The sequence below is a fragment of the Callithrix jacchus genome, chromosome 8 (assembly GCF_049354715.1).
Source record: "Callithrix jacchus isolate 240 chromosome 8, calJac240_pri, whole genome shotgun sequence".
Taxonomy (NCBI): domain Eukaryota; kingdom Metazoa; phylum Chordata; class Mammalia; order Primates; family Cebidae; genus Callithrix; species Callithrix jacchus.
In genome coordinates this window covers 44756622-44779434 of record NC_133509.1, presented here as the reverse complement: position 1 = coordinate 44779434, position 22813 = coordinate 44756622, and the positions used below count along the sequence as shown (strand labels likewise).

General features: G+C 56.8%; 4 protein-coding genes across 31 annotated transcripts in view; 3 read left to right on the top strand and 1 right to left on the bottom strand.

Annotated features, from left to right (window-relative positions):
• Window positions 1-2674, top strand: part of MAPKBP1 (mitogen-activated protein kinase binding protein 1) — a 52338-nt gene extending 49664 nt beyond the window's left edge. For all 5 annotated transcript variants that reach the window (XM_078334311.1, XM_035259756.3, XM_035259755.3 and 2 more), the window contains one exon: window positions 266-2674. In XM_078334311.1, the coding sequence (XP_078190437.1) occupies window positions 266-493 (228 nt within the window). In that variant the 3' untranslated portion in view covers window positions 494-2674. The remainder of the gene's footprint in view (window positions 1-265) is intronic.
• Window positions 1322-9118, top strand: JMJD7 (jumonji domain containing 7). Of its 9 annotated transcripts, none has more exons than XR_013520612.1 (8): window positions 1322-2916; window positions 6385-6538; window positions 6623-6868; window positions 7187-7243; window positions 7656-7804; window positions 8031-8107; window positions 8335-8494; window positions 8593-9118. XR_013520612.1 is itself a non-coding variant. In XM_054239298.2 (8 exons), the coding sequence occupies exons 1-8, from the start codon at window positions 2638-2640 to the stop codon at window positions 8679-8681; spliced, it is 1122 nt and encodes a 373-aa protein (XP_054095273.1). In that variant the 5' UTR covers window positions 1322-2637; the 3' UTR covers window positions 8682-9118. The 9 variants fall into 9 exon arrangements, 5 of the variants coding, with proteins under 5 accessions (XP_054095273.1, XP_054095272.1, XP_078189285.1 ...); XM_054239298.2 differs by having other exon boundaries at window positions 6659-6868; window positions 7709-7804; XM_054239297.2 differs by having other exon boundaries at window positions 7709-7804.
• Window positions 9119-10111: 993 nt separating this feature from the next.
• On the top strand, window positions 10112-19554 carry PLA2G4B (phospholipase A2 group IVB). Of its 16 annotated transcripts, none has more exons than XR_013521017.1 (20): window positions 10112-10185; window positions 11432-11504; window positions 11762-11898; window positions 12013-12144; window positions 12262-12302; window positions 12438-12480; window positions 12759-12813; window positions 13085-13215; window positions 13437-13520; window positions 13789-13826; window positions 15225-15360; window positions 15993-16129; window positions 16364-16586; window positions 16692-16809; window positions 17109-17246; window positions 17411-17515; window positions 17611-17790; window positions 18057-18223; window positions 18688-18929; window positions 19013-19554. XR_013521017.1 is itself a non-coding variant. In XM_035259757.3 (20 exons), exons 1-20 carry the CDS (start codon window positions 10177-10179, stop codon window positions 19222-19224), a joined length of 2346 nt encoding a protein of 781 aa, XP_035115648.2. In that variant the 5' UTR covers window positions 10112-10176; the 3' UTR covers window positions 19225-19554. The 16 variants fall into 16 exon arrangements, 12 of the variants coding, with proteins under 12 accessions (XP_035115648.2, XP_054095679.1, XP_078190439.1 ...); XR_013521016.1 differs by having other exon boundaries at window positions 12013-12156; XR_013521015.1 differs by having other exon boundaries at window positions 12013-12156; window positions 13085-13221.
• A 2-nt stretch (window positions 19555-19556) lies between these two features.
• Window positions 19557-22813, bottom strand: part of SPTBN5 (spectrin beta, non-erythrocytic 5) — a 40372-nt gene continuing 37115 nt past the window's right edge. Inside the window, exons 61-65 of the mRNA XM_078333170.1 lie at window positions 22486-22572; window positions 22255-22346; window positions 22047-22132; window positions 21136-21228; window positions 19557-20065 (exon numbers count right to left, since the gene is read on the bottom strand). Of these exons, the coding sequence (XP_078189296.1) occupies window positions 21140-21228; window positions 22047-22132; window positions 22255-22346; window positions 22486-22572 (354 nt within the window). The 3' untranslated portion in view covers window positions 19557-20065; window positions 21136-21139. The remainder of the gene's footprint in view (window positions 20066-21135; window positions 21229-22046; window positions 22133-22254; window positions 22347-22485; window positions 22573-22813) is intronic.

Below are 22813 nucleotides of genomic sequence, written 5' to 3'. Positions count from 1 at the left end.
AGGGCTGAACTTTGACAGAGAAAGTTGATTCTGCCTGAGTTGTCATAAGGAGTTGCTAACAAGATGTAGACGGTTCTGTAATCTGATGGGATTCTCCTTGGGGGTGACCCCCAGAGTCTGCCTGCATCCCATATCCCCTTGTCATACGTGATGATCTTGGCAGGTAGAATTCCCAGCTAGTCCCTTCTTCTAAGGCAGGCTGGATCCAGGTAGGGCCCCTACCTTTTGTGTGTCCTCCACCTCACTTCCCGGGGTCCTGTTTCAGGTGGCTGGCTGCAAGATGCCCTCAGCAGAGCAAAGTCGGATCGCCCAGCTCCTCAGAGACACCTTCTCTTCAGTGCGACAGGAGCTGGAAGCCCTGGCTGGGGTAGCACTGTCCAGCCCAGGCAGCAGCCCTGGGGCTGTGGGAGCTGAGCAGACACAGGCCCTGCTGGAGCAATACTCAGAACTGTTGCTTCGAGCCGTGGAGCGGCGCATGGAACGCAGACTCTGAGTTCCAGAAGCCTGCCCCAAGTGAATGAATGCCCCAGCCATTCCAAACTGCAGACCCTCTGCCACTCACCAAAACCTGTGGGGCTGCTTGGAGTGGAAAGCAGGGAGCAGTGATGAGAGGCGAAGCAGCCTTCCCAGCCACTCCTCGTGGGGTGCCTGTATTTATTAATTTATTTCCCTGACTGTTGCCTCACTTCCTTGGAACTCCTGCCTCCACAGCCCCTCCAGTGGCAGGGACGGGTCTTGGGTCTTTGTCATCTTGGTGCTGTGAGGGGTAAGAGGGCAGCCTGCCCCATCTAGGAATCTGGGAAGGGCTGGCCCTCTCTTAGAAGCCATTTGAAATTACTGCAGGGATTAGCTCCCTGGGGTGGAGCATACACAGGGTACTCTGGGGTCAAGGTCACAGGTCATGTGGTATTCAGTGCCCTTCAGCCAACTGGGAGCCTTCACCTCTACCTCCACTTCCCCTCTCACACCAGCTGCACTCCTCTGGCTGCCAGAGCAGGGTGGTTTTCCCCAATACCTGGCAGCTCAGAAAGGCAGAGCCATCTGGCCTTCCAGGGTGTCCCCAGCTACCAGGAGACTTGAGTTGGTATTAGAACCTGAGCCCCTACATTCCATTCCCAATTCTCCCTCCAAGAGGGGCCCAGCATTGTCTCTCCCTGTGACCCCTTTCTCTCCTGGCCAGAACTTGATCCAGCTGTGAGACATTGCTGCAGGACAGTAAGCCCTCAGCTGGGCAAACATGAAGCTCTGGCCTCCTTTCCTCAGCCCCTTGTCCTTACCTGTCCTCCAGCCCTGGACCCCAGCCACCTGCTGGAGCCCAGAGGTCACCTTCTCCCTGCATCCTGAGTGATGCTCAGTCAGAAGCCTGTGTTGGAATGTCCCTTGTTTACAGGGCACTGGCCCACCTCCTGAGGACCTCGGCCACAGATGAGATCACATCATGCACACACACACACACACACACACACCTGTACAGCATGCAGATGAGATCACATGCATGCACACACACACACACACACCTGCACAGCATGCAGATGAGATCACATGCATGCATACAAACACACACGCGAGTGCAGTTGAGTGTTGGTTGCTAGAGCATCTGGCTGGCTGCTGTGTGCCTGGTTTCCTCACATCCTGCCTCAGCCTCACCACCCTGGCTTATGGGGAACACATATCAGGGGGCAGAAAACAGGGTGGAACACACTGAGTGAGCCCAGATTCTGGATTCTTGGTGTTCACAGCCTAGTTGATAGGAGATAGCCCATAGGACACCTGGTTTAGGTAGAGGGAGGCTCCTCAAAGGCAGTGCTGGGCACCCACGGGTGTGCTGGATACTGGAGTTTGAGTTGAGGGAGGTGCAGGGGCCAAAGGAGACACTGGAAAAGTGGTAGGTGGGAGAGGTAAGTGGCAGAGGTGAGGGGATAGGTTAGAATTTAAAAGGACAGTAGTTAGGGGTGAAAGGAAGGAAATAGGGCACTGTAGGAGGTAGAGTAGGACCAAGTCAGGCAGTTGAAGAGGTGAGGAAGGAGTCTTTCGGCCCTACTGCTTCCCCCTGCTCCAGGTAAGTCAGGACAGCTTTACCACAGCTCCAGGCCACTACAGCCCCTTCACCTGCGCTGCTGCGCCATAGGCAGAAGCTTATAAAGAAGTGGGTTCCGAAGGGTGCCCAGCTGCGGGGCATCAGCCTGAATGCATCTGAGCGGCTCCAAAACTGGCCCTCCCCCACTCCTCTACCACCTTGTGGCCCGGGAACAGCCGCAACTGGCGGCGGGCCCGTACCCGCTGCGCCCCCACCCCGCACACTAGCCGCAGCCCACCGCAGGTGGGACTCAGGTTCGCTTTCTGGGCCAGGTACTCCTCGAGGAGGGAGCTACCCTCCGCCTGAGGTTTGTGGGAACGTGGGCGCCCTTTTCCTGCCCTCTGATCCTTGTGGGTGAGTGGGGGGGGCCTCGTGGCCCGGCTGGCGCCCCGTCCCTTTCTGCATGTCTGAGGCCACCGGCCGCCCCACTCCAGAGTCGTCCCTGCCGTTTTAAAAATCCCTTATTTATAACTTTTCTACTTTGTCCAAGTCGCGGCGCTTCCCGCCTCCTATCCGGCTGCTCGGGGCGGCGGCTGTTTTTAACGTGCCCGTTTGTATTGATGTATGAACTTGTCAATAAACACAATCGTTTGCTAACCGTGGGATGCTGGCCAGTGGAGCAGGCGGAAACGGGCACAGCTGCTCACTCCGCCGCTTCGGCGGCAGAACCGGGTGTGCGCCTAGGGGCGGGGCGGAGCGGAGCGGAGGACTCGGGTGTGGCCTGCGGCGAGGGCGTCAGGGAGAGGCGTGGTCTCGCGCCGGCCCTGGCGCAGCCATGGCGGAGGAGGCTTTGGAAGCCGTGCGGAGGGAGTTACGAGAATTCTCGGTCGCTGCAAGGGGTGAGTAGGCTCTTCCCAGAAGCTGCGGTGACCTCCGAACACGGGAGGGGCCCTGAGATGCCGCCGACGGGGATCTTGGAACCTCTTCTGTGCGACTGGCCTAAGGCCCCGCCAGGTTGCTCTTGTGTCGCAACCGGCTTCCCTCCTCCCGTGTTCGCGCACTCTCGTGGTTCGGGTGACTGTTAAAATTATTCCCAAGGCCCGGCGCCGTCTTGACCATGGTTGTGGCCAAGTCCTTTGTTTACCACAGTCTTGGGCAGTTTGCTGTTACTCATTTTTGAAAGCTCATCAAAGGCACACGTGGTGGTCGGATTCCTCCCCCACGTGCCCCGCCTCCGCCCCCAAGTCCCCTGTCAGACTTTCGGAGAATTGCACGCTGACAAATGGTCCTTGGCTCTTCCCCCGCTTCGTTTTTATTTTTTCTTCCTCTCTTCCCTCCTTTTTTTCTTTGTTTAAGCACAGAACAGCAACACAGGCACGTGTGTGTAATGGGTATGTAATATATAATGGTATGCAATGTAAATGAGGCAAGCTTCCCTCCCGGCCCCAGTTTGCGTTCATCCAGAAAGACTGTTTATATCCTTGCACACACGACTTTTTACTCTCCTTTTTATACAGTAGTAGCCTGCTAAACACAGTCTGCTTCACCATGTATCTTGGAGATCATTTAACATTTTTCTACCTCAGTCTTTTTCACATCTTTGTGCTAGTGCTGTATTCACTTAGTCATTTAGGTCATTTCCAATCTGTTGTTTTAAATAATGCTGCAGGAAATACTTTTGAGCATCAGTTTAACAAATACTTACTCAATTCTGTGTGGCAGGGTCTGTTCACTGTGTTTGAGATATTGAATAAAAGAAATCTGTCTTCGTATGTTACATTCTAAGTGAGAAGGTGGACAATTAACCACAGGTGTACTGAGTGAGTAAATTTACAGTAGAAGGTGGTTAGAAGGTAAGTGCAGGCAGAGCCCTCAGTGGGAGTGTACCTGGTGTGTTCAGGAAACAAGAAGCCAGTCTGCAGGAGCAGGGTCTTTGTGTACATGTGTGAGTATTTTGGTTGGTTAAATTGTTTATATATTTTTATTTATTTATTTATTTTTGAGACAAGGTCTTGTTCTGTCACCCAGGCTGGAATGCAGAGGCATGGTCATAGCTCACTGCACCTCCACCTCCCAGGTTCAAGAGATCCTCCTGCTTCAGCCCCTGGGAGTAGCTGAGACTACAGGCATGCACTACCATGTCTGGTTAATTTTTTTGAATTTTAGTAGAGACAAGGCTGGTCTTAAACTCCTGGGCTTAAGCAGTTCTTGGCACCTCGGTGTTCCAAAGTGTTGGGGTTACAGGCATAAACCATTGCTCTATGCCTTGTTAGTTAAGTTCTTATCAGAGTTATGGGATCAAAGGAATTGTTGGGATCCCTTTTGAAATTTTCTCACTTTGAAGCCCCAGGAGAGAAAAACAACCATTCTCTAAAGGAAATGGTGAGCAAGTAAAACAGAAATTCCTAATTGCAGAAATCCAAAGGGTGAGAAAATGGCAGTTTTCATGTATTTTCAGAATCCCAGGCTATGTGCAGTGCTCACACCTGTAATCCTAGCACTATGGAAATATTTCTTGAGGCCTGGAGTTCACGACCAGCCTCGGCAACATAGTGAGACACCATCACTAAAAATCATTTCTTTTTTTTTTTTGAGACAGTCTTGCTCTGTCGCCAGGCACCAGGCTGGAGTGCAGTGGCACGAGCTCAGTTCACTGCAATCTCCGCCTCCCGGGTTCAAGCAATGCTCCTGCTTCAGCTTCCCAAGTAGCTGGGAGTACAGGCGTGTGCCACCACGCCCAGCTAATTTTTTTTTTTTTTTTTTTGTATTTTTAGTAGAGACGGGGTTTCACCATGTTGGCTAGGATGGTCTTGATCTCTTGACCTCGTGATCTGCCTGCCTCGGCCTCCCAAAGTGCTGGGATTACAGGTGTGAGCCACCACGCCCGGCTGATGCTGGAGACTTTCATTCAACATTAAGCACATCTTTGCTGAGCATCTGCTGTGTGCTCAGTACTGTTCTAGGTCCCAGGGGTGCATCACTGAACAAGACTTTGCCCTGTGGAGCTTACATTCTAGGAAGGGTGATAGAATGATAAACAACTAATGTAAGTGAAATATGTCATATCTTTTTTTGAGATAAGGTCTTGCTTTGTCACACAGGCAGGAGAGCAGTGGCATAATGATAGCTCAATGCAGCCTCCAGCTCTTGGAGTTAAGTGATCCTCCTGCTTCAGCCTCTAGCATAACTAGGAGTATAGGTGCATGCTATCATGTTCAGCTGATTTTTAAATTTTTTGTTGAGATGGGGCCTCACTATGTGGCCAAGGCTGGTCTTGAACTCCCAACCTTAGCAATCCTGCCTCTGCCTCTCAAAGTGCTGGGATTACAGATATGAGCCGCCATGCCCAGCCCTAAAATATATAGCATGTTAGATGGTGATGAATGCTAAGGAGAAAAATAAAATAGTCAAAGGGATATAAAGATTGGGGGGGCAGATTATAAATTTAGAAAGTATAGTTAGAGAAGGAAGCCTTATCAATGTGACATTTGAGTGATGACACAAAGGAGGTAGCTGGAACGTGGATGCCACCGGAGGAGAGAAGCAGCAGGTGGGTTTGAGAGACATAGGAGACAGAACCAGCAGGACTTAGAGCCAACCAGTAGGGTGACAGGAGCGAAGGAGAAAGCCAAGTCAGAAAGAGGAGGTTTTTATTAGAGATGATGCAGGGCCACTGTAGACCCCTGCGGGGTGTTGGCACACTGCACAACCTGCTGAAGTGCACATGGTGGCCCTGGGGGTCTGGAGATGGTGATGCAGTTCGGTGGGACCCAAACCACAGCCAAGCCCTTCCATTTCTCCATTGGTGTTGGCTGGTCTTCCCGGTGAGAAGGTTGTAAATTTCCTAAGATGATGATTGTGTCATCGCTGATAGTCCCAGATTGGCCAAGCTACGTGCTGAGCACATTCTAAGTGCTCAGTAAATAATCACTGTTGAAGTGGGTTTTCCAGAGCCACACCCCACCCAGACCAACCCGTGGCCTGGGGTCCTCAGCCTTACTCATTCTAGGGCTCCTGACTCCATCATATTCCTGGTGGGTGCTAGGAGGCTGGCCTCTCCAGGGTGGGAAGGTGGAGGGTCCATCGTGTAGGCGCAGACACAGCCCCACAGGGGATTTGGGTTATAGGCTGGGCAGTAGTCCCTGGCCCTGTGGGTGGTCAGGGCCTGTGCTGGTGTGCATGCATGGTGCTTTCTGCCTTCATTTTTCCTCCTCATCCTTCTATTTCTGGTTGTCCAGGGTCCTTTGGTCAGCAGTGGGCATTTCCCAGTGACACAGCATAGCCTTTCCAGGGAAGGCATCTCTTGGGCAGGGATGGGGTGCTGCTAATTTCAGCCCCTCCATCCCCTGTCCTCCTATTTCTCTCAGAGCTCAGTGTGCCACTTGCTGTGCCCTACCTGGACAAGCCCCCAACTCCACTCTGCTTCTACCGGGACTGGATCTGCCCCAACAGGCCGTGCATCATCCGCAACGCTCTGCAGCACTGGCCGGCCCTGCAGAAGTGGTCCCTCCCCTATTTCAGGTGGGAGCTGCCCTGGGGTGGGGCGTGAGCAGTGACTACTGGCATGAGAGCATGGGCTGAGTGTCCCTTCCTCTAGAGCCACAGTGGGCTCCACGGAGGTCAGTGTGGCTGTCACCCCAGATGGTTATGCGGATGCTGTGAGAGGGGACCGCTTCGTGATGCCAGCTGAACGCCGCCTGCCCCTGAGCTTCGTGGTGGATGTGCTAGAGGACCGTGCCCAGCACCCGGGAGTCCTTTATGTGCAGAAGCAGTGCTCCAATCTGCCCACTGAGCTGGCCCAACTGCTGCCTGATCTGGAATCCCATGTGCCCTGGGCCTCCGAAGCCCTGGGTGAGTGGAGGCGGGGTGGTCGCTTAGGTGATGATTTGGCCTACAGGCTTGGTCCTGTCAGCACCAGGTGCAGCTCACTAAATACTCACATTCCCAGGCCTGACTTAATCATAGATGAACTACTGAAGATTGTTGTCCTTTCTTCTGCCCCGGGGGAGGGAAGGCCCTTTTCCCAAGCTTTCCCAACCTCTGCCTCTTCTTCCTGACCCTCTTTCTTGGGATTCTTCTGCACTCACCCAGGTTTTGGTTTTAGCATCACTGGATGGCAGCTTTCCCCAGCCCGGCCTTCCTAACTTGCTGCCTGCCTCTGTCCTGCAGGAAAGATGCCCGACGCTGTGAATTTCTGGCTAGGGGAGGCAGCTGCAGTGACTTCTTGTAGGTGTAAGGGGAATACAAAGGCGAGGAAGGAGCAGGTGTGGGCAGAGGGAGGGAAGACGAGGCCAGGAGTGGAGGGTCGGGCCTGGGCGGAGGTTGGGCTGACTGTCTCTAAGATTTCTTTTGGCTTCTAGGACTCAGGCACCACAGAGGGTTTCCCCTGACAGCTGAGGTGGGGGAATGGACCCATGGCATTGGGGGTGGGTGTACTGTTTATTCTAGACCCAAAGAAAGCTCCCTGAAGGCCAGCTGGGTCAGGGGTGAGTATAGGAGAACTTCCTCCTTCCTCCTGGAGGAGAGGAGTCCAGGGCCTGGCCAGCATCAAGTCCCGGGTGAGTGGAGTTCCAGAATATGGGAGCCCTGGCATCTTGTCCAGCCCACTGATTCTGTGCGCTCTTCTCTTTTGTCATAGGCCGTCTTGGGGTGCAGGGCTCTTAGCCCCCTGGGCCTTCTTTCTGTTGGCAGTGCACAAGGATCACTATGAGAACCTCTACTGTGTGGTCTCAGGAGAGAAGCATTTCCTGTTACATCCTCCCAGTGATCGGCCCTTCATCCCCTATGGTAGGGGGTGTGGTGTGTAGGGTTTGGGGACCACTGGCCAAAGAGGGAGGGAGGCAGCCAGAGCCTGGGAGGCCAGTTCCCAGGCCTGAGGTGTGCCTGTGGCATCCCCACTGCACCGGAGCCCCTGATCCCCCTGCTCCTGCCCAGGGCTGGTTGGGTTGGAGGAGAGTCTGGCAAGTTCCAGGCTGTTTGCAGTTCCCCCACACCCTTCTCCCTTGGGCTTTAGAGCTATACACGCCGGCAACCTACCAGCTAACTGAAGAGGGCGCCTTTAAGGTGGTAGATGAAGAAGCCATGGAGAAGGTGCCTGTCCTGTTTTTGGGCTCAAGGGAGGGAGAAGGGCAGAAGTGTGGCCCTTAGGAGCAGGCATGAAAGATCTGGGGAGGTGGCACCTTGATCTGAAAAGTCCCTAAGTCTGAGGCCGTTCAGTGCTGAGCCGAGCAGGGTCTGTGGTGTTGACCTTTGGAAGGGACACAGCCTGACGTCTGGGAGGCCTGGGGGGCTGCTCCCTGGCATCTCGTGTGTTCCAGGTCCCCTGGATCCCACTGGACCCCTTGGCACCAGACCTAGCCCGATACCCAAGTTACAGTCAGGCCCAGGCCCTTCGCTGCACGGTGCAGGCCGGTGAGATTCTCTATCTGCCGGCTCTGTGGTTCCACCACGTCCAGCAGTCGCATGGCTGCATCGCAGGTGAGGGGCAGGTTCTGCCAAGGCGCATCAGGGCCTCTAGGGGGAGGTTTGGGAGGCTCCGGGTCAGAAGAGGACCTTCATGCTCATTCTCCCCACAGTGAATTTCTGGTATGACATGGAATACGACTTCAAGTATAGTTACTTCCAGCTACTCGACTCCCTCACCAAGGCTTCAGGCCTCAACTGATGGAGCCCTGGTGAACACAGCCAAACATGCCTCGAGGGAAGGGGCCTGTCGCTCCTGGCTGGGTTGATTCTCAAGACGGCCTGGAGCGTGCATGCTGGCTGCTGGCCCAGGGTGCAGCGTGGCTTGGGGTCAGCTTTGGAGGATCTTGGAATGTGGTCAGGAGGACCCGAGGTGCCAGGCAGGTCTGGGTGAGGGCTCTTGGAACTTTGCCACATAGGCAGTGGGGAGGAGAGCAGGGCTCAGGTGCAGCGGCACCTCTCGCCAGTGCTGTGACGTTGGGCAAGTCACTGCGTCTCAGGGCAGTGGTGTCCTGTCAGTAAGCTGATAATAGTGGCTCTGCCTCTCAGGGCTGTTGTGGGCTTGGAGATGATGTCTGTGAGGACGAGCATGGGGCTGGCACACAGCACGTGTTGAATAAAAGGTAGCTGTGAGTCGGATGTTCTGATCCTCCCTCTTGAAGTTGCCTTCTGTGGTTGAGGGAGGACCTGAAGGTTCAGGTAAAAACTTGAGAGTGATCTTCACCGTGGGTGAGGGCTGGATCCTGGCCTGGGTCCGAAGAGCTGTCAGCTGTCCAAGGCCTGCTGTCCACAACAGCCATCTGAGCCTCTCCCTTGGATAAGCAAGCAGACCTTAGTCCTGTGGCTCTCTGGCCCAGGGCTTCGAGAGCTATTCCTAGCTTTGCTCAGGTTTACTGTCCTCCACACATTCAGGGGCAGCAGGTGGGACCTGGTGCCCTGGGGATAACCCCTGTTTTTCCCATGACAGGCACAGGCAGGATGGGGACAGAAACTCCTGCCTCTCCTGACTGCCCCTCTGAGGAAGGAGTTGGTGTCCACACTCTGACCCTCCCACAAACCATGCCCTGGAGACAGAACCCCCTGCCCAAGTGCCAACCCACAGGCCTCATCCCTAGCCATGCAGCACCCAGCTCCAGGGTGGAGGCTGCCCAGCGCCCGACTTTGAAGGGCTGTTTGATGGGACAGCCACTCCCCTGCCTGTTGTAAGGACGCCCAGTTGCTCACCTCAGATCGGTGGAGCCCTGTAGTCAAGACTGGGCATTCCTGTCCAGCAGGCGCCAGAGTTGTGAAAGGCCTGCGCCAGGACACTGCACTCTTTTCTTGGCTGCTGTTCTGGGGCTCACCCCTGCTTTTCTTCTGCTTAGCCCCTGGCAGCGAGCTCTGCGGGGAGCAGCCCTCCCCTACAGCAGAGCTGAGATTACAGAGCTGGGAGTCGAGGGCTGGGTTGGGCAGGCCCAGGTGGTGATGGCTGGCAGGTGCCACACAGGTATCAGAAGCTGGAGTACAGATTTAGGGTGCCTCACTTCCTGGACAGGTGACTGATCCGGAGTGGGTGTAGAGCATGGGTGGAGCAGAGGCGGGGGATGGGAGGGACTTGGGACCAGTTGGGACATCACATCCCCGGCTCTGGGTGAGAAAGCCGATGGTCCTTGATCCTGTGGCTGCTGCATCATTCCTGCTTCTGAGGACTCAGTCTCATGGCTCTGGTAAGGCCTGGCAGAGCACTGGGCTCCTACTCTGACCCCCTGGTCTCTCCCTGGGGCCTGGTTAATGTGTTTCTTATGGGAGCTGTGGTCTTCAGGTGTAGAGAGGGGAGTTTGTTGGCCACAAGACCAGAGCAGTGGGCAGAGGCCACTGGGCAGAGCAGTGGGAGGAGGCAGCCTGGGGATGATGGATCCATCTTGAGTTTTTTCTGCTCTGGGAACGGCTTCGCAGCAGAGGTCCCTGGCACCATGGCTTTGGGCCCTGGAAACTCAGGCTCCCAGCTGCCATCCTGAGGCCCTGGAAGGAAGTGGCTGCTCTGCGCTCTTCTGACTCAGTTGCCTGGAATGTGAGGGCTGTGGGCTGACCCTGGTGGATGAGGCTCTCTAGCACGGCTCCAGAACAGGCTGCTCCCTGGGCTTGACCCAGTAGGGCCCTTGTGGAGGCAGGCAGAAGGCCGAGAGGAAGAGTTGGCACAGGCTTCCCTGGTCCTGGCCCACCTGCCAGGCTGCATTCCCAAAACCAGAGGGATGGGTTGGGAGGGAGCTACTGGAGTACCATCTTCAGCCTGAGCTGGCCGGACCTGGAGGATGTAACAGCCTGTACAGGGTCTGAGCTAGAAGCGACTGCCCCTGCCCAGGAGAGAGCCCTCGAGTTTCCAGGGTGCACTTCTGAGTGGGGTGGAGGGAGGGTAAGAGAGCAGCTCCGCTGGGGGCCCAAGGCCCTGACATACCACTTCCCCTCCCTCCATAGTTTATGTCCCCTGCCACCCAAGACCGGCCTGGAAGCTGCTTGGCTGGGGTGTGGGCTGGGGATGTGGGGTGGCAGAGCCTAAAGGGAACTGCCCCGAGGAGGTGGAAGCAGGTCCATGTAGGGCATAATCTGGAGTTAGCCTGCCTGGGCTCTAATCCCAATTCTGGACCTCAGGCAAGTGACTGCTTCTCCGTGCCTCAGTTCCCTTGTGGAGTGGGTCATCATAAATAGTACCAGTGCATAGGGTGGTTGTGTAATGGATGAGTTAATGTATGCAAAGCCCTTGGCCCAGAGCCGGCGCAGGGCATTGTGTAAGTGCTGGCAGGCGTCATGATGGAGATGTCATGTCTCCTCTTGTCGATTGAGGAGTCTGATGGGGTGGAGGACAGGCCTGGGGTTCAGGATTAGGCCCTGGAGGACTGCCCCAGCCTCCCTTGCAGCCCTGTCACCCTTGGCTTCATCAGCCTGTAGCCGGTCTCCCCTCTCCTGCCTCTGCAGGCAGGGGTGTCCAGGACCTGCCTGCTCACAGTTCGTGTCCTGCAGGCCCATCGCCTGCCCTCTAAGGACCTAGGTGAGTGTACACCTGAGGAGGAGGGTGCTGTGGCTGGATTCGGGGGCTGGGGGGAGGTGGTGGGCTGGGCCTAGAGGAGGGGGCTGAGAGGAGCTTCTGGGTAGAAGATGGCAGCTGGGGCTCTGCCTCTGCTCCCCCTTCCCCTCCCCCTCAGTCCTACCCGACATGGGGCTCTAGGTGATGGAAGGAAGGGGTCTGGGCGGCTGGCTGGGAAGGGCTCTTGGCCACTGCCGGGCACTTGTTCCTCCTTCCCACAGTGACCCCCTCTGATTGCTACGTGACTCTCTGGCTGCCCACAGCCTGCAGCGATCGGCTGCAGACACGCACAGTCAAGAACAGCAGCAGCCCCGTCTGGAACCAGAGCTTTCACTTCCGGATCCACCGGCAGCTCAAGGTGGGCCTGTTATCAAAGCCGGCTCTTCCCACGTCCCCATCAGCCATTGCCGCTGCCCTGCTCACCTTCCCATCCCCTCCCTTCAGCAGCCCTGTCACTCTGTTCCCCTTCCAGAATGTCATGGAACTGAAAGTCTTTGACCAGGACATGGTGACTGGAGATGACCCCATACTGTCAGTGCTGTTTGATGTAGGGACTCTGCGGGCTGGGGAGTTCCGGCGCGAGAGCTTCTCACTGAGCCCTCAGGCAAGGCAGAAGGTTGAAATCTCCACGCGCCCTTGCACACACCCGTGTCTCTCCCACTCACTCACAGACACGCACTCCTTCTGACCCTGTCTAACTTGCTTCTGGTTCTCTTCCCAGGGCGAGGGGCGCCTAGAAGTTGAATTTCGCTTGCAGAGCCTGTGAGTTGGGGACCTGGGGCAGTTCTGGTGGGAGTGTCTTGTGGGAAAGGCAGCACTGGTGCCTGGGGTATGCCCAGGCCTCTGTGGGGTGAGAACCTGGACTCCTGTTAAGGGAAGTCTGGGGGCTCTTTCCAGGGCTGACCGTGCCGAGCAGCTTGTCAGCAATGGTGTCCTGGTGGTGAGTGTGACTGGTGCTCTCGGAGGTGGTCTGGGGTCCAGGGAATCCTTCATGCCAGTGGCTCGAGTTTCTGCCTGGGCCTGAAGCTCAGGCCTCACCACTGCCTGAGTCTGGGGACCTGGGATTTTAGTTCGTTAAGGGAGTACAATCTCAAGCAAATGCTTGGTGACTCGGCCCAGGTAATGAAGTGCAGACCAGCAGGAGCCAGGGTGCCAGGAGGGTGGGGGTCCCTGAATGGGGGTGGCGTTAGTATCTGAGAGGTTTTCTTCATACCTCAGGCCCGGGAGCTCTCCTGCTTGCACGTTCAACTGGAGGAGACAGGAGACCAGAAGCGTGAGTCCCCTGCCCCATGGGACAGTGCCCGGCTCTCCACCCCTTGTTTTCCTCCTTTAAGGGCTGGCGAATTCAACGTGGGACTGGCTGGGGCTTGAGCTTCCCCTTAGGCCTTCTCAGGGGGACTGTGATGGGGGCTCCACCTTCCAGCCCTGGCCTGGCCAGACCATTTCAGCAGGGAGAGGGAGGTGCCCTCCAGGCCTCCCAGCAAGATGGGCTCTGTGGACAGAGACACTGTCCCCAGCCCCTCTGCTCTGGTCCCTGTTTCCAGGCTCAGAGCACAAAGTTCAGCTTGTGGTTCCTGGGTCCTGCGAGGGTCCGCAGGAGGCCTCTGTGGGCATTGGCAGTTTCCACTTCCACTGCCCAGCCTGCTGGGAGCAGGAGCTGAGGATTCACCTGCAGGTAGAGGTGGGGCCCCAGAACTTCCTCCCTCCCTCACCTCCTCCCAGCCTGACCTCTGACCCACGTGGCAGAGTAGGCGCCCTGGCAGCATGTGTGGGCCCATGCTGGCCTTCCTTTCCCATCCCTTCCACTCCTCTGTGGCTGCCAGCAGGAGTTGGTGAGGTCCTTGCTAGGAGCAGAAGCATGAAGATTCTTAGATCTCTGTCCTTTGTCCCCTGCAGGATGCTCCTAAGGAGCAACTGAAGGTGCCACTGAGTGCCCTGCCCTCTGGCCAACTGGTGAGGCTTGTCTTCCCCACATCCCAGGTACTGGCCTTCCAGAGGAGATAGTAAGGCACCTGGACGGGGCTGGGCCCCAGGCCACAAAGGGATGGGCCTGTTTCTCGCTTCTCTCCACAGGTCACGTCCTGAGCAGGTGCTGGGGCCAGGCTCTTGGGGGAGTGTCCTCTAAGCACCCCTGCTTCAGGCCCGGCCTGCGGCGAGGGTTGGGGCAGTGCACGTGGGGTCAGGGGAAGAGAATCAGAGTTGGGTGGAGGTGGCTGACCTTTATGATCGGGGCCTTCATGGTTTTCAGGAGCCTCTGATGAGAGTGGAACTGAAAAAAGAAGAAGGGTGAGTGGCCTGGCTGGGGCTGGGCCAGGCTCTGGGGAAGCAACCAGGGGGCGGGGCTGGGGCAGGCCTGGCAGAGTGAGGGGAGGAACAGCCATGCCTCATCCTCATGCTCTCTGAAGGGGCTCAGACTGGTGCTCAGTGAGGGGCACGAAGTACCAGGAGGAGCCTGTGGTCGGAGGGGTGAGTGATCAGCCCAGTGCCAGGCACCCAGGGAGTGCTTGATAAATGTTTGGCTGGAAAATGCGGGGAGATGAGGATGGAAAATGGTAACATGGTTGGAGGCGCAGAGAGAGCAGGAATGGCAAGGGAGAAAAGAGGGGGACATTGCGACCTTTTGGGTAGAAGGTGTTATGGCCGGACCTTAAATGATCTTCATAGAGTCATTGCCGACCCTGGCCCTCTGTCTTGGGAGAGTGGCTTCTCACCTCGCAGAGATGGGATCATTGGTCCTTCTTTTCTCCCCCTCCCCTGTATTTTTTTTTTTTTTTTTTTTTTGAGACAGGTCTCTATTGCCCAGGCTGGAGTGCAGTGGCACGATATAGTCTTACTGCAGCCTCCGCCTCCCGGGTTCAAGTCATTCTCCTGCCTCAGCTGGGACTACAGGCATGCGCCACCATGGCTAATTTTTATATTGTTAGTAGAGATAAGGATCCCCCATGTTGGCTAGGCTGGTCTTGAACTCCTGCCCTCAAGTTATATGCTCCGTTAGTTTCCCAAAGTGCTGGGGTTATAGGCGTGAGCCACTCTCTGGGCCTGGCTTCCACCCTCTCTGTAGTCATTTTTTTTTTTTTTGAGTTAGAGTCTCGCATTATTGCTCAGGCTAGAGTGCAACGACATGATCTTGGCTCTCTGCAACCTCTGCCTCCTAGGTTCAATCGATTCTCCTGGGTCAGCTAGGATTATAGGCACCACCCCCACCACCATGGCTTGCTAATTTTTTTGTATTTTTAGTAGAGATGGGGTTTCACTGTGTTGGTGAGGCTGGTCTTGAACACCTGATCTCGTGATCTTCCTGCCTCGGCCTCCCAAAGTGCTGGGATTACAGGCATGAGACACCATGCCTGGCCTGTCATCATTTTTGAGCTCCATGAGTGAGGGACAGAACCCCAGACTTGGAGGGGGGGAATCCACTGTATGGGTCCTGCGTGAGGGCCTGTCTGCCCCAGGGACCCCAAGCAGCCTCTTTTGGCCTTGGCATTCCATGTCCTGCCAGTCTGTTTTGCTTCATTCCCAAGCGTGTCCACATGTGGACATACTCTCCCCAGGTGTCATACTTTAGTCTTGTGACATAGGAGTGTTAGGGAGAGAAGGCAGTGGGCGTTGCAGTGAGGCCGACCTAGCTTCCTAGTCTCTGGGGAAGGCTGAGAGCTGTCTCAGGGTCTCTTCCTTCCCCCATAGACCGAAGGAGCTGGCTGTGCGACTGGGCTTTGAGCCCTGTGCAGAAGAGCAGGCCTTCCTGAGCAAGAGGAAGCAGGTGGTGGCCGCAGCCCTGAAGCAGGCCCTGCAGCTGGATGAAGACCTGCAAGAGGACGAGGTTTAGGGGCTAGACTGGGTGGGGTGTCCCCTGGGCTTGCTTGGGCCTAGCACCTGCTGCTTAACCCTGGAGCTGCCTGTCCCTGCCCTGCTTCCTCTTGTCTGGCGTTAGCAGGGACTAGGTACAGGCAGTGTTGCTTGCGGTGCCTGGAGCCCGCACAGGAGCTGCCTTGCAGGGCTGGCTTTCCTGCCCTTTCTTGGTTGTCAGCCTAGCCCAGGCTTTAAGGATGGTCCTGTTCTGAGTGAGACAGGTAACAGGTATGAGGCTTGCTGGCCCAGGGTGGTTCAGGAGGTTCATATTAGCCTGGGCCCTCTCTTGGGGGAGTGATGGCAATTTGGAAGAATTTTGAGGTGGCCCCTGGGACTTCCAGCAAGTGAGCATCAGACTCAGGGTGAAGAGATGAGGCTCAGAACTTGCCTGGGCCATTATTTCTGGAGCCCTTAGAACTGGATGCTCACGAGGCTGTTTCTGATCCCATTGTCAGGATGGTTGACCCAGAACTGGTCCCAAGACATGATCAGGTCTTAGCCGTGGGACAAGATGGGGGCCACATGACCTGCTACCTCCTCTTCCTGTGGCTTGGCCTTCCCCATCCCTAGGGCCTCTCCAAGCCTGTCTGTCTTCTCTTCCAGATCCCAGTGGTAGCTGTTATGGCCACTGGTGGTGGGATCCGGGCAATGACTTCTCTGTATGGGCAGCTGGCTGCCCTGAAGGAGCTGGGCCTCTTGGATTGCGTCTCCTACATCACAGGAGCCTCAGGCTCCACCTGGTGAGCTGGGGGCAGGAGGATCCTGGAGCCTGTGTGGCAGTGGGTGCTGGGGACAGGGTGCTTCTAGGCCTGTGAGTAAACTAGAAGGGCTGGGAGAATGAATGTGCCAGGGAGAAATGTGCTTGAGGGGACCCTGGGAGGGTCCCTGCTAGGCTGTTGTCATAGGAAGCCTGGGGCACATGAGGTCTAGATGGGGTCCTTTAGTGACAGGTCCCTGGCTGTGGCTTTTCCCAGGGCCTTGGCCAACCTCTATGAGGACCCAGAGTGGTCTCAGAAGGACCTGGTAGGGCCCACTGAGTTGCTGAAGACACAGGTGACCAAGAGCAAGCTGGGCGTGCTGGCCCCTAGCCAGCTGCAGCGGTACCGGCAGGAGCTGGTGGAGCGTGCCTGCCTGGGCTACCCGAGCTGCTTCACCAACCTGTGGGCCCTCATCAATGAGGCGCTGCTGCACGATGAGGTGCGGGTCTGTGGTTTGGGGGCAGAGCCAGGGCATGGCGCTGGACAGCAGCATGGGAAGGGCCCCAGGCACCCAGTGGTTGAGGTTCCATTCATCTTTCCCCAGCCCCATGATCACAAGCTTTCAGATCAGCGAGAGGCCTTGAGTCACGGCCAGAACCCTCTGCCTATCTACTGTGCCCTCAACACCAAGGGGCAGAGCCTGACCACTTTTGAATTTGGGGGTAAGTGGCCCAAGAGCTGAGTCCTGTGCCCTCGTGGTTGGTGGAACAAGGGGAGACGGGGCCTATGTGCAGAAGTGGATGTCACACCCACCTCTCTTAGGCCAGGTCCCATGCTATCTGGAGACTGGTACCCTATCAGGGTCCCTCAGGCCTTTGGAAGGAGGCAAGGGCCGTAGGTTCTATGCTCAAAGGCCAAGCCACAAGGCCCGGGCCTCCTGGTCCTCGGCAAAGCCCTGGGTTGGGGTGCGGGTGCCTGAGCGCTCTGGACCATGTGGCTGAGGGGTGGCCTCTCCTCACAGAATGGTGCGAGTTCACCCCCTATGAGGTTGGCCTCCCCAAGTACGGGGCCTTCATCCCCTCTGAGCTCTTTGGCTCTGAGTTCTTCATGGGGCGGCTGATGAAGAGGCTCCCTGAGTCCCGCATCTGCTTCTTAGAAGGTGAGGGGTACTGGGCAGGCTGGAGAAGCTGGGCGGTGCAGGGCAAATGAGCCCTGGGTGAGAGGATGGCCTCCAGTCAGTTTTCTGGGCCAGGCCTGGCCGTGGGGAAGGGTGGGGTTGGGACAGGAGTGCGGGGCTCTCTTCCCTCACAGCTTCTCCTTCAGGTATCTGGAGCAACCTGTATGCAGCCAACCTCCAGGACAGCTTATACTGGGCCTCAGAGCCCAGCCAGTTCTGGGACCGTTGGGCCAGGAACCAGGCCAGCCTGGGTAGGTGCTCAGGGGCAGCCAGCAGGGGCTGCATCGGGGGCGGGGGGTCTCTCCCCTCCTCCCCCTCCAGGGTCACCACTCCCTTGCCTGTGTAGACAAGGAGCAGGTCCCCCTTCTGAAAGTAGAAGAACCACCCTCAACAACCAGCAGGATAGCTGAGTTTTTCACTGACCTCCTGACGCGGCGCCCACTGGCCCAGGCCACACATAATTTCCTGCGTGGCCTCTGTTTCCACCGAGACTACTTTCAGCATCCTCACTTCTCCACCTGGAAAGGTACCTGCTTCTCTCCAAAGTCTTCCTGTGGCCATCTGAGCCTCGAGTCCTCAGTCCAGACACCACTTAGAGTCCATGCCTATCTTTGCCCTTTGAGCTCAATTCCCTGCTTGGAACAGGGGCTTTTTCTCCTTGTCTTGGGGACCCAGGGCCTACCTGCAAGGCTGCGGGGGTGTTGGTTCAGCAGGAGAGCAGAGTATCTTGTGCCAGCAAGAGTCTGGTGCCCTTGGTATTTGTGACAATTGCTGCTCTCCCCAACCTTCCAGCCACCACTCTGGATGGGCTCCCCAACCAGCTGACACCTGCGGAGCCCCACCTTTGCCTGCTGGATGTTGGCTACCTCATCAACACCAGCTGCCCACCCCTCCTGCAGCCCACTCGCGATGTGGACCTCATCCTGTCATTGGACTATAACCTGCACGGAGCTTTCCAGGTAGGGCGGTTGTGGATGGCCCCAGACCCCCCATCCTCTGGGCTCCTTCCCCATGGAGAGTGGTGCTTTGGAGTCTAGTGTCTGGTCCAGCTTCCTTTAGGAGCTGTGACAGTAACTGCATGTGATTGACTGGGACACTGGAATCTGTTAATTTGCCACTAGAGGAGCTCATTCTGTTCTGGAAGCTGGTGAGGTTTTCCTGCTATCTTGTATCTGGGTCCCCCTCACTGACCTGCAAGGTGCAGTCCTAGGCCTCTGGGTCTACCTGTGAGTCTGCTTTGTCTCCCAGTGTCATAATCGTAGTGCTGGGGGCAGCCCAGCTCAGTCTTGCCCTAGAGCAACTGCCACTGAAGCCTGTCAGGTGTGAAGCATTTTATCCAAAGCCTGGTGTTGTAGGCCCCACTGGAGAGTCGGACGTGGCATTTGAGCCCCAGGTCCTGTGCATCTCATGTTGTCTGTCCCAGCTTCAAGGACACCAGGGGCCCTGTTCCGCTGATGCCCCTTCTGCCTGCCCTGCAGCAGCTGCAGCTTCTGGACCAGTTCTGCCAGAAGCAGGGGATCCCGTTTCCGCCCATCTCTCCCAGCCCAGAAGAGCAGCTGCGGCCTCGGGAGTGCCACGCCTTCTCCGACCCCACCAACCCTAGAGCCCCTGCCGTGCTGCACTTTCCTTTGGTCAGCGACTCCTTCCGGGAGTACTCGGCCCCTGGTGAGCCTCTGTTCACCTCCCCCATCTGCTGCCCCACCTTCCCTGACAGCATGTTTCCCTGCCAGGCTCCACTTTCTCCACAGGGGTCCGGCGGACACCGGAGGAGGCAGCTTCGGGAGAGGTGAACCTGTCTTCATCAGATTCTCCCTACCACTACACGAAGGTGACCTACAGCCAGCAGGATGTGGATAAACTGCTGCGCCTGACACATTACAATGTCTGCAACAACCAGGAGCAGCTGCTGGAGGCCCTGCGCCAGGCAGTGCAGCGGAGACAGCAGCGCAGGCCCCAGTGATGGCTGGGGCCCTGGTCCCCCTCCCACAACCCCGCCAACTTTCGGGCTCATTTATTCCCCGTCCGCTGAGTTGCAGGTGGGGACCATCCTTGCCCAGTGCACCAGTGCTTAAGAATGGGGCTCCAGCTCCCTAAAGCCACAGGTGCAGCGGGGCTTGGACTCCCAGAGCAGAGCTGACTGTATTCAGTTCTTTGAGCATCTATGAGTCAGTTGTTCGGGTGTAATCAATCACCCAAAGCCCATGACCCGTGTCTGTTTTCCCTTCCTCGCTACCTTGAGTAGTTGTACAAAGTGGGATGGAGCACATTATACATTACAGACGCAAACAAATGTGAGGGGCTTTCTGAGATCATCTGTTATTACTGCTGAGAAGGGCTGTGTCATTCTAGGCTCTTGGTTGTCCATAGCAAGGGCTGTGTATCAGAACAAACATCTCCCCAGGCACCTTACAGAGCTTGCTCATCAGCATGGGCTTCTTCCGAAGAACAAGTTCTCTGCACAGGTCACCCTGCCAAGCAAGGAGGAGGCCACTTGGGCCTGGGGTCTCTGCTGTGGTAGCCCTGGCCTTCCCCAGCGGCTCTGCCATAAGATGTCTCCTCCTTTACCCAGCCAGGGACAGCAGGGCAAAGCCAGGCAGTGGCTGTTTCCTGCCACATGGTGGGACTCATCTTGCAGCAAGGACCTGTCTACTCCAGAAGCTTGTCCTGGGGGCCTGGGTTGAAGCAGCTAGGGGAAGGAGCCCTTGTGCCTGTAGCCGAGTCTCATTCTGGTTCCCTAGACGTGTCCTCGCTTTTGGCCGTGAGGTTTGATGTTGCACTGGGGTTCCCCTCAGGGATCAAACCTGTTGGGAAAACAGATGGAATGAATGTAGTAGGGCCTGGCCACCCCAAAATCTCCAAATACCAGTGTCCCTGCCCTCTCCTGGACCAGCCAGCCTCCTAAAGTGTGGGAATGGATTCCAGAGCTGACAGGCCCTGCAGCAATGATGTGGGGTGAGTGGGGGGGAATTGCCTCTACTCACAACCCGACTCCACATCTCTCAGGGCTCCAGTTCTGCCCTGCACTAGACAGCAGAAGAAATAGCTGGCTGGGTAGCCTCATGGGCTGCGGAGTCCAGGACAAGGCCTGGCCTGTTTGCAACACATCTGAATCGTGGGCCCTGCAGGACTGGAGGAGGGTACATGAGACCACAGCCGTGGCTGCCACACCTCCAGGCACATGGCTGTGTGTACACATGCACATGATATCAGCCTGGCGTGGGACTGAAGCCCTTTCTGGTTTGGAGGTGAGAAGGAGATGGGGGTTGAGCATCGAAATGGTGCTGGGATCTTCGAGGGACTGAGGAACCAGATAACAGCCTCCTCCACCGCCAGCAGTGGGACATGCTCACCCCGGGCCCTCTCCATTGCGGTGCACTGGGGATGGTGGAAGGTAGGGGAGGATCAGTAGAAAACGGGTTACGGCAAGGGTGGGGCAGGGTCTGGCTGTCCTGCCGATGTTCTGTGCCTTGGAGAGGAAGGAATCAGGGAAGTGAGCCTGTGGGCCACTAGGAATCAAACCCAGGCAGGCAGTCAGCACCAGGTGAGGGAAGCCAAGCTGCCTCTCATGCAAGTGGCCAAGCAGGAAGGGCATGCCCAGACAGCTGGCTACAGGGTCTCTGCACTGTGGAGGGTGTGGAATGAGCTATGGCAGGGGACAGTTGTCAAGGCTGTAGGGAAATCTGGGCCTTGTGGCCTGGATTCTTCTCTCACAGCTGAGAGTGGGCAGAGGCAGCTGAGGGTCTCCCATAGCATTTCCCCACAGCCCAAGAGAATAAGTTTGAGTTGTGGAACCTCAGGCTGCAGATGGCAGCGCCTGCCAGCCACTGAAGCCCAGGGCTCCCCACCCTGCTCCCTGCCCTAGGTGTCCCACCTGCCTAGACATCCAGGCTGGGCATCCTCTCGGCCGCACACTCATTCAAAGAGCTGACAGGTTTGGCTTTGAGTTCCAGGCTCGGACTCTGGGCTGTAGAGCAAGGGAATAACCACTGTTAGCCTGGCCCCGACCCAGGCCATCTGCAGCCACCCAGTCTAGCCACTCCCTTCTCCAGCTTCTGGGGCTTCAGCATGGCCTTGGGCAGCCTGGCAATGCCAGGCCTTTCCCACGTGGGGATGCAGGGTGGGCTGAGCACTCATGGGCAGACTTTCCCCCCATGCTTCCTGCCTCTGAGAAAACTCCATGCAGGCGAGCTAAGAAAGATTAAGCCTTTTTTAGGAGGTGGGGGATTCTGAAACGGAACAACTCAAGATCCCAAACACATTCCCTGAACACACTGTGTCCACACACAGCCTCGGCAGAGAATGCTAACCACAAAATAAAGGGGCATAAGGGACTGTCCATGTATATTTCTCCAAGTGGAACCTGGCTTGTTCACTGTCTGCAAAACAACTCAAGGGTGGGGCCAGTCCAAGCTGCCTGAGGACTAGAAGGCTACAGAAGCCCCCAGAGCAGACAGGACAGAGCCTGGAGGAACACAGTGTCCATGAGGATCCTGGCAGGGAGGGCTTGAGGCAGCCTCAGAGCAGCAGACTCCAAAAGGGGCAAAACAGGACCAGGACATAGCTGGGGGTCAAAATTAGCCCCATGATTGCTGCTAATTAGCTGTGTGATCTTTGGCAAGTCACTTAACCTCTCTGGGACTGAAGTTCTCTGAGAAAAGACAGTAAATCCCACTTACTTCTGAGGGGATAGAGATGCTAGCTGTGGAACCTCCCAAGGATGCATAAACCACCAGGGGCTCAGGGAGTCGGCCGCCCTCCCCGCATCCTTCCCCGGAAACCCACCTGCAGCACTGGCCAGGGCTCGCCACCAGCTCTCAGCCTGCTCTTCCGACGGTGCCGCAAACAGGATCTCTGCCCCACTGGTCAGCCTGGCACCCACACAGCCACAGGTCAAACTCTCCACTGTCCCTTTGGGGACCCCCACACCTCCAGCCCGTGTTGCACCAGGTGGCTGCTGGGGACCATGCCCGAGTCCAGTCTCTCCCCTCACCTTAAGGAGAAAGTGTGTTTCCTGCCATGGTGGCCCCACAGCCTCTCACACTGGGCTCCTGTGAGGTCAAGGAGGACCATGGAAGCTACTTTCTAAGGAGAGATGAGAGACAGGGTCACTGCAGCCTCCTCAGCTTTTCCCCATGGGGCCCCTTCCATCCTGTGTTCCCTCTGCCTTGTCGCCCAGCATCCTGATGTCTGCATCTCCCCTACCCCACATGCCACCTGGTACCTCCGCTGCCATCCTCTCATCCAGGAACAGGCTCAGGGAGCTGCTGTGCAAGGCCCCACGGCAGCTGTCCCAGGAGCTGGAGCTGGGCTACGGAGAGGAGGCAGAAAGACCGCATGAGCCACGCGCAGAAGAGAAGCCAGAGCTAGGGCCTGTCCACGTCTCACCGTGTGTGTGGAGCCTCCCCGGAAAAGCACTGGATTGGACCAAAGTCCCCGAGGGGAAGGGGAAGCCATGGAGGGGCTCTGACAGGGCAAACAGCAGAAAGGGAAGAGCCTCTGGGTAGGAGAAATCCCAGCATCTCTGCACCTCCGGGGTGGGGGGCAGAAGC